The 13,992-nt window shown below is 44.0% G+C and overlaps 1 protein-coding gene across 4 annotated transcripts in view; it reads left to right on the top strand.

Moving 5' to 3' along the window:
- Positions 1–13,992, top strand: part of XPNPEP1 (X-prolyl aminopeptidase 1) — a 65,846-nt gene that overhangs the window by 17,584 nt on the left and 34,270 nt on the right. For all 4 annotated transcript variants that reach the window (XM_085877156.1, XM_085877161.1, XM_085877163.1 and 1 more), the window contains 5 exons: positions 5,347–5,410; positions 5,687–5,791; positions 5,984–6,076; positions 8,096–8,239; positions 9,822–9,917. In XM_085877156.1, the coding sequence (XP_085733282.1) occupies positions 5,347–5,410; positions 5,687–5,791; positions 5,984–6,076; positions 8,096–8,239; positions 9,822–9,917 (502 nt within the window). The remainder of the gene's footprint in view (positions 1–5,346; positions 5,411–5,686; positions 5,792–5,983; positions 6,077–8,095; positions 8,240–9,821; positions 9,918–13,992) is intronic.

The following is a 13,992-nucleotide window of genomic DNA, read 5'->3' as shown; positions in this document are numbered from 1 at the left end:
TGTCTGAAGCCATCTGACTTAGGACCACCTGCCTGTCCTGCCTTTCAGTGGTGACTCAGGGCCTCCCTGATCGAGGTCTGTCATCTGCAGAGTTGTGGAGGGTGTCTCTGTCCACCAGGGCCGATGTCGTCTGGTGTGAACAGCCAAGGCGACGTGCCACCTCACGGTAGCTTAATCCACCTTGCAGTATGCCCAAGGCACACTGCCGTTGATCCCTTGACAATCGTGGCATGTTGTATTGATTGAAATGCCCATTTTGCACTGGCCTTTTTAAAGCCAATATCAAGACATCACGTGCAGCTCATTGAAATTATCCCGTACCCCTTGGCTAATCACTGACAGTCAAAACGGCTGTTCAACAGCTGTGCTATGAAGTGACCATTGAAGGTTCAAGTGACCATCTGACAATGAGGACACTATTGTCCACAAATAAGTTCACACATTTACTACACGCAGTGTTATTGTTGATGTTTGAAGGTTTAAAAGGTGGTAAGTTTCTTTTGTGTTTTAGTTTTCATATATGCATATGTATCTTGAGAAGTGTTTGTTTAATGTCTATGCACTGCTGAATCGCTGAATGGAATGGGTTGAAAACCTGTGGTTGTTCTTGGGGTCTGCCCGGGAAGGTTTTTGGCAGTTAAAAAAAAAAATTGATAGTCCAGGTACTTCAAGGTGGGGGAGGATGCAAATTCCCTTTGCAAATGTGTTGGCATAGCGCCATCACCGGCGGGTGGGAGTATTGGAAGTCGTACTAAGTTGCAGCATTTCTCTGACTGATAGCATTATGCGGGGGAATTAGAATGTCCATAAGGATGGGTTCTTTGCTCGTTGAGACGATTAATCTGAAGCAGAAAGTTGACTTTAACACTTACAAATGATTTTTTTTTAAGTTTGTCCCACCCCCGAAAAAGGGAATTATATAATAAAGGAGTTTTAAATTGAATTTCTGACCTTTTAAAACCATTTCCGTAAAATTGACTTCATATGAGTGTTCAGCGTCACACGGGAACCGTGAAGTGGAAGTAGTTTGTCACTGATTCTTCTGTTTGACACATGTTGCGAACAGAAGTTAAAGCCAGCAACGAGTGACTGTCTTGTTACGAAACGGGGGTAGAATCGATGACGAAGTGAGCAGCTTTTTAATTGTTCCCCAAACTAATGATTTACATCGCATTTTTAAAGGGATAGAAACTCATTGACTTGATGTTTTTAAAATCGATCAATTATTTATTTCCTGTATAAAGACTTTTCATTTTAAACTACTTTGAAGCACTTCACAAAGAAGAATGATAATAAATGTTAAGAATGGCATTAACAAGGGGGAGATATGCAGTAAAAGTAACTACAAAGGTAGGACTTTCAACGAGATTTGCAAACCGTAACTGATGAGTCGTGTGGATGAAGGAAAAAAAAAATCACAATTACCTGCCAACCCCCTCCCACCTTCTCTATTCGTGTGGCATTGCGTGAGAAAATAGATAATAAAATGACTTGGAATTTAAACTGAATGAAATGAAAAGGAGAAATGACGGATAAAATTAAAAATGCTTTTCTTATTTTAAAAACAACAGCAACTCGAGGGGGAGCACTCGGGAGAGTGCAAAACCTCCACCGCCAATACTGCTGGGTCACTCAAGTGAACCTTATATCTTATTCATTAAATATGATGTCAACAGTGCTGACAGTTATAGTTCTTTTCTCCAACATTTTTTTTTGGGGGGGGGGGGGTTGGAAATACCTGAAAACATGTAGAAATGCAAAAAAAAAGAAATCGAAATTTTGTTGAAAAAAAGTTGCAAAAATTTTTTTCTCTCACAATTTTTTTTGGGGGGGGGTTGGAAATCACTAAAAACGTGTAGAAATGCAAAAAAAAAAATTTCTGTGAATTTTTTTTTGCAAGGGGGGGGTTGGAAATCACTTAAAACATATAGAAATGCAAAAAAAAAAATTTTTCTCGAACAATTCTTTTTGGGGGGGGGGACCAAGTCCAAAATCTAATGGCATGATCCTTAGACCATACATAACCCCCCGCCCCCGACCAAGTTTCGTCGAAATCCGTCGGAGTTTTTCCGTAATACTGTTCACAAACAAACAAACAAGCAGTCAGACTGGTACTTACGAAATCGTCAACTTGACCTCTGACCTTGTCTAATAAAAGCTGTCTCTTGAGAAGGTAGCGACGCAAACCAGAAGTTTCTACGATGATTCTGCACCAAACCATCAAAAATCGAATGTTTTGGATGTTTGACCTCACTGTGACCTTGACCTTTGACCGATTTTGACCAAAATCTAATCAGCGCGAGCCACCACCCTCCTGAATCACGTGGTGTAATTTGACATTGGAAGCTTCTTTCGTTCTCGAGTTATCATTTTTTGGATGTTTGACCTCACTGTGACCTTGACCTTTGACCGTTTTGACCAAAATCTAATCGGCACTAGCCATCAGCCTCCTGAATCACGTGGTGTAATTTGACATTGGTAGCTTCTTCCGTTCTCGAGTTATCTGTACCAAACCATCAAAAATCGAATATTTGACCTCACCTTGACCTTTGACCGATTTTGACCAAAATCTGATCAGCACTAGCCATCACCCTCCTGAATCACGTGGTGTAATTTGACATTGGTAGCTCCTTCCGTTCTCGAGTTATCGTGCCTACAAACAAACAAGCAAACAAACAGAAACTGAAGGCATCAATATACTTACGAAATCTTTAGATTTTGTAAGTAACAAACAGAAAGGGGTGAAAACAGTAACCTCCGATCTTCGATGGCGGAGGTTAACTCAAGGGGGAGCACTCGGTAGAGTGCAAAACCTCCGCTGCCAATACTGCTGGGTCACTTAAGTGAACCTGATATCCTATTCATTGTAGGTCAAAACGGATCAGTCTCTCCTGAACCACGGTTGAATAAACTAAACTAGATCGACGCGCATGTAGAAATGCCAAAAAAATAAAATCGAAATTTTTTTTGAAAAAAAAGTTGCAAAATTTGTTTTGTTTTTTTTCCCTAACAAATTTTTTTGGGGGGGTTGGAAATCACTTAAAACATGTAGAAATGCAAAAACAAAAATTCAAATATTTTTTTCAAAATGGCGGCCATATTGAACTTTGGACCAAGTCCAAAATCTAATGGCATGATCCTTGGAGCATACCTAATCCCCCCACCAAGTTTCGTCGAAATCCGTCCAGGAGTTTTTCCGTAATACTGTTCACAAACAAACAAACAGACGGGTGAAAACAGTAACCTCCGTCCATCTTCGATGGCGGAGGTTAATTATTATTATGGTTACAATCAAAACCTTAATGTATTTTAAATGACCAAGTGCATTAAAGTATCAGAACATGGTTAATAGAGGAGACAGCTGGAGACGGAGACGGATTTCACGGCTCCAAAAAAAAAGTGGAGGTGTAGGTGGAAGTGGAAAGTACAGGAATTCGATAACGTCACGTGTGGCGGTAGATATTCAAAATTGGTTGTGATGTGGATGATGGCGGATGAAGCTGCTCTGTGAATGAAAATGAGCAGTGTGCATGCACACATGATGCAAGAGAGGCGGTCAGCGAGATGGAGCTGCGGCCGACATCCAGCACAGCCAGGTGGGACGAGGCTTACAGGATTCTTTTACCCTTCGCACAAAAACTTATGGGTAACCACCAAAGCAAACTCTGCTGTCAGTCCCAAAATAGCTTGAAGTGTGCAAAAAGCTCGATGAAAGGGGCTGATTGACTGTTACGCACCCGCGAACATCAGCCACCATCGCCATGATGTCACCAACCAACCGACACTCGAAAACACTCAACCGAAAAACACAAAGCTACACTCATACACCAACACAGCACTGCACAAAGTAAAAGGTGATTGCTTTCTCTCTACAAACTCCCTATCTTTCACCAACTTTACTTAAACTCCCTTCCCTCCCCCCCCCCCCAGCTCGAAATAACTAGGTGGGATTGAGTCAGCCCACGAACATTCAAGAACCTGTTCCCCTCCCCCCTTCCACCATCATCATGTATGGAACTATGATGGTAGCTTTATGGTAAAGACACTGGATGAGTAGCTCAAAAGGTGCACGTTCAAGTCCAACTGAAGGTAGAATTACTGGAGAAACGAATTGTAAGCTTTAGAAAACCAAATTTGATTTGGGTCCAGTGTAGAAGTGGAAAAATAAATTGATGGTACTTGCTTCATCATTCTGATAGGACAGCTCACAACTAGTACTCACATTTGAGTTGTTGGTCTGGGTTTTATTCCTGACTCAACTGTAAACTGTCATCCTGGTGTTTCCCAAGGTGTTTTGCATCATTTAATATGCTCCTCCTCAAAGGGAGTAGTGGCTATGCCATCTATTGGCCTTTGCTTGTGAGTATTAAAGATCACCAATGTGTGTTGGTGTCCAAATTTCAAATTCCGCTTTGGCTTTGTTGAGTTCAACCATCTCCGGTTGAAGGGCTGTTTTGTCAGCACACTGAAAACGAGTATTGAGTAGTGACCTGTCCAAGGTAAAGTGTCACCTTAAGGGACAAAAAGCTTGGTGTTTGCTTCGTGGTTAGGGTGGCTGGCTTGGGATCTCAGGGTCCTGAGTTCGAGCCCCGTTGGCCGCTGAATTAAAACCAGGTGTGGTTGACTCGGCCTGTCATCCTTTCGAGGTCGGCAAAATGAGGACCAGTCTAGTAGTATAGGGGCACAGCATTAGCGGCATAGTCGTGCCCCAACAAGAATGATAGCTACCCAGCAGCCAAGCTGCCATACGCAAGAAGAAGAAGATGCTCTGGGGACATTCCCGACCATCATGTGGGCATCCCGCAGGAGTACTTGGGAGCAGCAGCAGCAGCAGCAGCACCAACAACATCGAATGGGGAAAAAATTATTTATTTATTTATTTATTTTTAATTTAATTTTTTCAGGACTGGCACATACCTTGTATTTAACTGATCTGTCGGGTTTTTTTGATGCTTCGGGGAAAAACAAAACAAAATAACTAAAAAGCTGTTTAATTGTCATCAAAACTTGGGCTGATTGAGGGACTTTGATGTACAGATGAATGCAGCTGGTTGATTAGGTTTTATAGGCTCGTACGATGGACAGACATTGAACTGAGTGAAGGAGTCTCCTCCTCCTTCTTCTTATTCTTCTTCTTTTTCTTCTTCTTCTTCTTCTTCTTCTTCTTCTTTTTCTTCTTCTTTTTCTTCTTTTTCTTCTTCTTCTTTTTCTTCTCCACCTCCTTCAACTTGAGGACTAAATGTTTAGAAATTGTGTTCCATAAGCAAGAGGAGTGTTGGAGTGGATAGACACTGACATCATCCATTTTGAAGGAGCAATCGAGTTGACTGCTTTTCTCTTTTGCAGAGTGAATATGTCGCTCCTTGTGACTGTCGCCGGGCCTTCGTTTCTGGTTTTGATGGTTCCGCTGGTAAGACGTTTTATTTGGATGCAATCGGGTCATGTTGCGTGAACACATGATGTTTGTCTGTTTTTGTTGAGGAAAGACTGACGGTATTTGATTTAATAGGGCATAAAGCGGCCTGAATGGTCTGTAACTCGGAAATTAGAGGTGAACATTGCCTGCAGGCATCCTCTCTCAGCTGGAGAAGGGTCCACACTGGCTTCCGCATTCAGCCATAGAAGCAACAAGTACACGTGCGTGCCAGCCTACTACCTTCTCTGTTTTCGCATCTCCGTTTTGCAGGATCTGCCGTCATCACGGAACAGCATGCAGCTCTATGGACCGATGGCCGTTACTTCTTGCAAGCAGCAGAGCAGATGGATGAGAACTGGACTCTAATGAAAAGTGGTCAGTATGCGTGAAGAGATGGCTTTGTTTATTGCCATGTGTGATTTATTGGAGCTAAAGGGGAATGTTCCACACTATGCAATACGAAAAAAAAAACCCCCCACACCCCCACTCCCCTCCCCCAATAAAAATAACTTTTCCTTTTCCTTCAATGGTATTGCCATGACCTTGCTTGGTGTTCTTTGTGTTTAGGTCTAAAGGACACCTTGTCAGTGGAGGATTGGCTGGTGAAAGTGCTTCCTGCAAATTCCAGGATCGGAGCGGACCCATTCCTGTCTCCTGCAGGTAGTCCCACATCCACACGACTGGAATTCTGTTCATATGAGCTCGTGAAAAGCCATGCAGATAACAGCAGAGGGATCTGCACGGTGCATTCCTATCGGCCATGACCCAAAATAGGCAATGTACAATGACGACGACTTGAATAAGTTTGTACCGATACGCAGGTATTGTATCATAAACGGATATTCGACGAACAGGCATACGAACTTCATGAATGTGCTCAAGGGTGGGAGGGCGGGGGGAGGGGGGAGGGGTAAGGTCTCCTTAGTTTAGCAAAAACAACTATTTATAAGGGGAAATGTGCAGGCCTGCATTTAAACATCTGTCTTGGACATTTATTGTATATTGAAGCTTCATGGCAAGTTGAGATCTACTTGAGATATCTTGGAAATACTTTACATCCTAATCATGTCCTTTAAGAAAAGGAATCTTTATATTTTAAGCTCACCTAGAACGTAGTGCCGGGGAGCTTATGGGATGGCACGTCGTCTGTCCACCATCACCGAGAGGCACCACCATCACAGTGAAGGTGGAGCACAATGTGACAATCAACACGACTGGTCACGAGAAGGACTGTTTCACCGTCATGCTCGCCTGCGCCACCCTCGTATATCATGCTGAAGAGGAAGACACTGCCCAAAGACAAGTTTCCAGCTGGCATCATTGTTCGTGCATAGCAGAAGAGGTTGACTAGACGAGGAACTGGTACAGAACTGGGTGCGCAAGGTCTGGAGTAGTAGGCTGGACAGTGTTCTCTCCCACGGACAGAGCATGCTCGTCTGGGATGCGTTCAGATGTCACAAGACTGACTACACCAAAGCACTACTACGTCGGACCAACACTGATCTCATCGTCATCCCAAGTGGGATGACAACGTTCCCGAAGCCCCTCGATGTGTCCATCAACAAGCTGTTCAAGGACGGGCTACGTCGCTACTGGTCCGACTGGATAATGAGTGAGGAGAAGATTTACAAGAACGGGAGGATGAGAAAAGTAAACCTTCCGATGATCTGCGGCTGGATCATCAAGGTGTGGGAGGAGATATCATCAGACATCATCAAGCGAGCATTTCCGAAATTCTGCATCTCCAACAACATGGACGGCACAGAAGATGACGTCATTTGGGAGGAGGAGGCTGCAAGTGACAGTGACGGGGACTTGCTCTACCTTTATTTGGACAAGGAGTTACGTGCCGTCTTCGACAAGGAAAGCATTGATGAGGATTTCCTCGGGTTTAGCGGAAAAGCTTCATCAAACCCAAACGACCCTTTTCAGGGCCACAAATCCACAAGAAATGTGCATGACACCTGTATGAATGTCTTTTGTTCCTTTTTCTCGAAACACAAAAAATCCTCTTTTTAATATTTAAAAAAATAAGAAAGAAAAAAATATAAACTTCTTGGTATCCTCTCCTCTCTCTTCAACTTCTTGAAAATGAGAATAAAACTGTTAGACGAAATAAAGCGGACATGGGAGTAAGCATGTTGATACCTCCGTCACTGTTCCGTACAAAGTTAATGTACAAACGTATTTATATCTTGATTAAAAATAAAATGATCAATATATTCTTTATTTTGAGGGTGAAAAACATGGCTGCGGTTAATGCACGGTCGCAATTTCCACACTGGAAAATACGGTATTTGCTTGCTTCTCCGAAACGACACACAATTTCAATGAAACATGACCATAACCTTCATCACCCATGATGTACCAAAGTTTTTTCACGTTGTTTAAAAAAAAATCAGTCAAAGGGGATTTATGAGGGTGGGGTGGGGTGGTTGCCCCCCAAAATAGGTATTTGCTATAACATTGGTTCATTGGAAGGTAGATTTTGCTGATTCTGTCCCGCGTTGACTTCCTCCTCGGTATCAATAATTCTACCAAGTGAGTGCCCAGAGGTATTGCCCCTATGTTTAATATCTCTTCATACCCAGTGGATCATTCTCACCCTTTGTTGTCTCCCCTTCTTGCCACTCACATTTGGCCCGATCAAACTTTTTGTTTTTTGTTTTTTTTTAACAGATAGCTGGAAGATGCTTTCCAAAGCACTCGCCACTTCTGGGCACTCGCTAGTTGCCACTAAAGGCAACCTTGTGGACACCGTGTGGCCTGACCGACCACCACGTCCTTGCAAACCACTCCTCACACTGGGTCTCGAGTTTTCAGGTACTTTGGAGGTTAATTCTGCATTTTGTGATCGGAGGCTCCTTGAGGGAGAACACTTTGTCGTAAAACCATTGGACCTGAGTACTTTTTTTTTTTCTTTTTCCTTTTTGCTGCACAGCTGTAATTGTTGGTGCCTTCAGTTTTTAATTTGGATCTTACAAGCCACAACAAATTAGTTGCATTCAAGTTTTCTTTTAATCCACCGTCAGTTTCCCAGGAAATGTCAGCTTCGTATATGTTTATTGTTGACTGGTCAAAGTGAATGGTCTTTGAAACATACTTTTCATGAGATGGTTGCACATTTTAAAAATGATTTCTTATTTTAAATGTTTGTTATTTCATCAAAATTAATCTCATTCTTTGAGAAGAAATGAGTGTTTGCATAAGAAAACAGCAAAGAAGGAACTAGAAGGGCACTCGGTTGAGCACATACCCCTGCAAAACTGATGAGTTTACGTTTTGTATCCAGCTGATAGGCCGGATCTGGATTCGGACCTGAACTAAAATTTAATCAGCTTGTTCTAATCACCTAACCAACTCAACCACCAAGTATTGTCCAAATCCGTCCACAACTTTTTGAGATACCGTGCTATACTCTATATCGTTTTAGCCCTATCACTAAATGCTGAAGAATCACTTAATTCTCAGATCCGGATCCACATTCGGATCTTCACCAAAATCGAATCATTTCTTGCTTGTTACATACCCAACCTACCCACCAAGTTTTGTCTGAATACATCCACAACTTTATGAAATATCCTGCTATGTCATTTTTGACCCGATCACTCAAAACTTTCTCAGATCCGGATCTTCACCAAAATCTAATTATTTCATCCAAATCCATCCACAACGTTTTTGTGATAGTTTGTTCACAGACAGACAGGGGTGAAAAAATAACCTCTGTTCACCTTTTGTGGCAGAGGCAACAAACACAAGCAAATCCACAAACCAACAAACAGACAATTCTCCAATATGATTACCCGACGATTCATTTAACATGATGGCACTATAGTCTCCATCCACCATTGGTGATGGAGGTAACAAGAGAAAGAATAATCTTCATGATGGCAAGCCTATGTTGTGGGCATGGTTGTCATCAAGTGTGAAGAACACTGGACTGGCGTTGCAGAAGTTGTGGTTTGAAATATGAACAGAAGGCAGCATTGTAAAGGATTTTGATTCTCGGCCTCTGGAAACCAAAGTTGTCACAGCTGATTATCATTACACGATTGGGTTAAAAAATAAACATATGACCTTCAGAGAAACCTGGGTTCTCTGCCTGGCCCACCTTATCTGCCTGAATGTGGTGCCTGTCCATACCGCAGTTGGTTATTGATGCTCTTCTTGGCAAACTTGGACGACACTAATTTGCTTCCTCAGACTTTCTTTATATGACCACATCGCTTCAGTGTATGTGTGTGCGTGTGTGTTTGGTAAGTTAAATTCCACATTGTTGAAATGTTTTTATTCAAATATTTTATGATTCCAAACCTACCGTGTACTTTACTGTTATCCGAAACAAGTACTTTGTTTAGCCTGTGGATGCAACGATATTTTTCATTTTACGTACCATATATTTCAGGCCAGAGCTGGGAGGATAAGGTTCGGCACATACGGAGCAAGATGGAGCAGCGGCAAACCCTCTGGTTGGTTATCACAAACCTCGATGAAGTGGCTTGTAAGTTGATGTTTCTTCCTTATTTGTCCCCTCACCCTCGCCCCCTTAAGCATGTAGCACTTCTTTAGTATTTATGTGGTGTCTTTGTCCTAAGTCCTGAGTGGTGACGTGTAATCTATGTATAATTCCAGCAGTGTGTGTGTGTGTGTGTGTGTGTGTGTGTGTGTGTGTGTGTGTGTGTGTGTGTGTGTGTGTGTGTGTGTGTGTGTGTGTGTGTGTGTGTGTGTGTGTGTGTGTGTGTGTGTGTGTGTGTGTGTGTGTGTGTGTGTGTGTGTGTGTGTGTGTGTGTGTGTGTGTGTGTGTGTCATCTCTAGAATGGGAATTTAAACTGAGCGTCCCGTCTGTTGGGACGAGTTGGTGGATGTTAAAGATTCCACAGTGTCGTTCACAAAGAGTAGGTGAGCTGTCACCAGCACTGTTGCCAAATTACCAATCCCTGCTTCAGAGTGCCAACCTGTTGTGTGTGTAACCGCTGTTTCTCGACAACCACTGGTCCGATCTAACTGAAACTTGCCAGCTATATTGTTGGGGACCCGAGGATGTGCCTTTTCAAGGTTTGATATTAATCGGACAAGTGCTTCCCAAGTTATGGCCATTTATTTACCAAACCAATGACAGAACACGTTGCTGCGTAGGCGTGGCCGATGCGCCATTTAGTTACCAATGACAGAACACGTTGCTGCATAGGCGTAGCCGTTGGGGAAGGGATCCTCAGCTGCGTTCCCCATTATGGGTTACAACGTAAGGACTTCCGGATGGTGATGACTTACTGTATTCTAATAACTAGTACGGGCCCATAGTGGCGTAAAAGACGACTGGATTGGGGCATTATTTCATTTCGATCGGACCAACCTCATCATAAATGGCCATAACTTGGGAAACACCTGGGAAACATACTCAGGTCCCCAGCGTCAATTGTGACGTCATATCAAACGAAGAATTGTGACGCCCCTCTCTCTCGCCCCACTCGCTCCCCCCTCCTCTCGCCCCTCCTCTCTCCCCCTCGTCTCGCCCCTCCTCTCTCCCCCTCGTCTCGCCCCTCCTCTCTCCCCCTCGTCTCGCCGCTCCTCTCTCCCCCTCCTCTCTCCCCCTCGTCTCTGCCCCTCCTCTCTCCCCTCGTCTCTGCCCCTCCTCTCTCCCCTCGTCTCGCCCCTCCTCTCTCCCCCTCGTCTCGCCCCTCCTCTCGCCCCTCCTCTCTCCCCTCGTCTCGCCCCTCCTCTCTCCCCCTCGTCTCGCCCCTCCTCTCTCCCCCTCGTCTCGCCCCTCCTCTCTCCCCCTCGTCTCGCCCCTCCTCTCTCCCCCTCGTCTCGCCCCTCCTCTCTCCCCCTCGTCTCACCCCTCCTCTCACACCCCTCTCCACTCCGACCCCCCTCTCACACCCCTCTCCCGTCTCGCTCTCTCTCTCTCGTTCCCACTCCCACCCCCTCTCTCTCTCCCCCTCTCTTGCCCCCCTCTCTCCCCCCTAGTTTTGCCCTTCCTCTCTCCCCCTCCTCGCTCGCTCCTCTCTCTCGCCCCCACTCTCATCCCCCCCTCTCCCGTCCCCCTCTCTTGCAGATATTGGTCGACAGATAAATGGCCGTAACTTGGGAACCGCTCTTCCAATTAATACCAAACCTCGAAAAGGCACATCCACGGGTCCCCAGCAATATTCCTGGCAAGTTTCAATCAGATCGGATCGTCAATCGTGCAAAAAAAAAAAAAAAACATTAATTGTGACGTCATTCGTGATGTCATAGCACCGGTCTTGTCATTGGTCGACAGATAAATGGCCGTAACTTGGGAACTGCTTATCCAATCAATATCAAACCTTGAAAAGGCACATCCGCGGGTCCCCAGCAATATTCCTGGCAAGTTTCAATCAGATCGGACTGTCAATCGTGCAAAATAAATAAATAAATAAACAATTGTGACGTTATTCGTGATGTCATAGCACCGTGTCTTGTCATTGGTCGACAGATAAATGGCCGTAACTTGGGAACCGCTTGACCGATGGATATCAAACCTTGAAAAGGCACATCCGCGGGTCCCCGGCCATATGCCTGGCAAGTTTCAATCTGATCGGATCGGTTGTCGTCCGGTTATTATTAATTTGGGAAAAATCGGCGTGAGAAGGTGGAACAACACCTTCAGCTGCCATATATACACCTTTTCAACACCGAAAAAGCAGTAAAATGGCCGTAACTTGGGAACCGCTCGTCCGATTGATATCAAACCTCGAAAAGGCACATCCGCGGGTCCCCGGCAATATTCCTGGCAAGTTTCAATCGGATCGGACCGGCGGTCGTCGAGAAACGGCGGTCACAGACAGACAGACAGACAGACAGACAGACAGACAAACAGAGAGACACACACAGAGATTGCTGGAATTAAAGATAGATTTCTAGATTTCTTATGCGCATTTATAGATAAACACAATGCACCAATCCAGTCGTCGTTTACGAGAGCGCAGGAACGGCCTGTATGGTTGTTTGAAAGTTTTTTTTTGGGGGGGGGGGTTTGCACGTACAGCTACGCATGTACGGCCTCGCCTGTACGGGCACGCGAGAGCGAAGGAACGGCCTCTATGTTTGTTTGTTTCTGGCACGTGGTTTGAAAGTTTTATTTGTTTTGTTTTTTTTGCATGTACGGCCATGCATGTACGATCATGTACGTATGGGCACGTACTAGTATAATAAAACATGAAAGCCACTTCCAAAGCATTGTGAAGGCCTGGCCAGAAATTCCACCATCGCAGAAAGGAAAGCTTCTCCATTTGCATCTGCATTGTCCAAAAGCGAGTGCACCCCAGTCACGGGCATTTCTAACAATGGGGCGAGTTCCTGATCTACGCCTTTGAACGCATCACACTTTCCCGTTCGAACAACATTCCACTGTGAAACTTTGCAAGATGCAAACGGTGGTGCGGCTGCTCCTATCCAGAGTCGGCGACCGATCTGTGTTAGAAAGCAATGAAGGCCACAGCCAAATCCACCAGCTCCAAGTGAGCTCGGACTCGCTGCATGTATCGCTTTTGTCGATTCTCTTGCACTGTGGAGCTCTAATGATGGCCTGGGTTGATTCTTTGTGTCACACTTTCCAAAAAAGGAAGTTTAAAAAAAAAAAAAAGGAATCTATCAATAATTCCGTTATAGTTTATATGTGGATGTTGGTTGATGGATTTATTTTTATCTTGCCAAAACGAAGTTTTTGCAAGATATGTTAGTCAGCTTGTATGTTTTTTTTTTTTTGTTTTTTTTTGTCTGTAATCACGTATAAAAAATTCTGCAGAGCACAGTTATCATTGGAAATTTTTGTAACTTCGCATATCAGAGGCCTATAGAGGTCCCTTTCAGCGCATAAAAATTTGAAGGTCAAGGTCACTTTGTCGTAAATCAGGGGAGTCGACGAAACCCTTATTTTTTGAGTAATTTTGATCGGATCGTCTTCAAACTTCATGGGAATATAGTTCATGGTCTGGCGCTCAGCTGATTAATTTTTGGTGGTGATTGGCCTTAACCTTCATGGTTAACGCCTCAGGTCAAACATATTTGACCCCAAGGTCAAATTTTCAAGTTTTAGGAACCATATCGTGTCGTACCTCAAATTGAACACCTCGATGAGTGCTGTCTAGATATGTCAAGCTTGAGACATTATGACGTCATTTGGTGACGTTATGAGGAAAACGCATATTTTTCATGGTTACTCTGTAGAACGATTCTCATCGGAATCTCTCGTAGGCAGACATTCCTCAAGGAGTCACTCCTGGTGGATAGCAGCTCTGTTCACCTCAGTGTGACCTTAAAGAAGTCACACGTGGTCACCTTTTGGCAAGATACGAGTCACCCTGCGGGTGACATTGGTTTATTTTTAAATTTCAAAAAAAAAATTATTTTCTGCTTTATAAACACTGCGTTGATAGCATTTGGAACCACTTTGGACCTTCACTCCTTTCTTCTTGAGCGGGGGAGTGGGGTGGCGGGGGGTCGTTATGCCATTTGAATAGGAAATTTAATTTTGTGCGTCAATGTGCCCTTGCATGTGCATAATTATATTATTTTATTATTTTATTTCCTTGTCATTCTCACTGGCATTTCTG

This window comes from Eptatretus burgeri, chromosome 1, assembly GCF_056783735.1.
Source record: "Eptatretus burgeri isolate ZD-2024b chromosome 1, Ebu_testis_v1, whole genome shotgun sequence".
NCBI lineage: Eukaryota > Metazoa > Chordata > Myxini > Myxiniformes > Myxinidae > Eptatretus > Eptatretus burgeri.
This window is presented reverse-complemented; position numbering and strand designations above follow the sequence as displayed.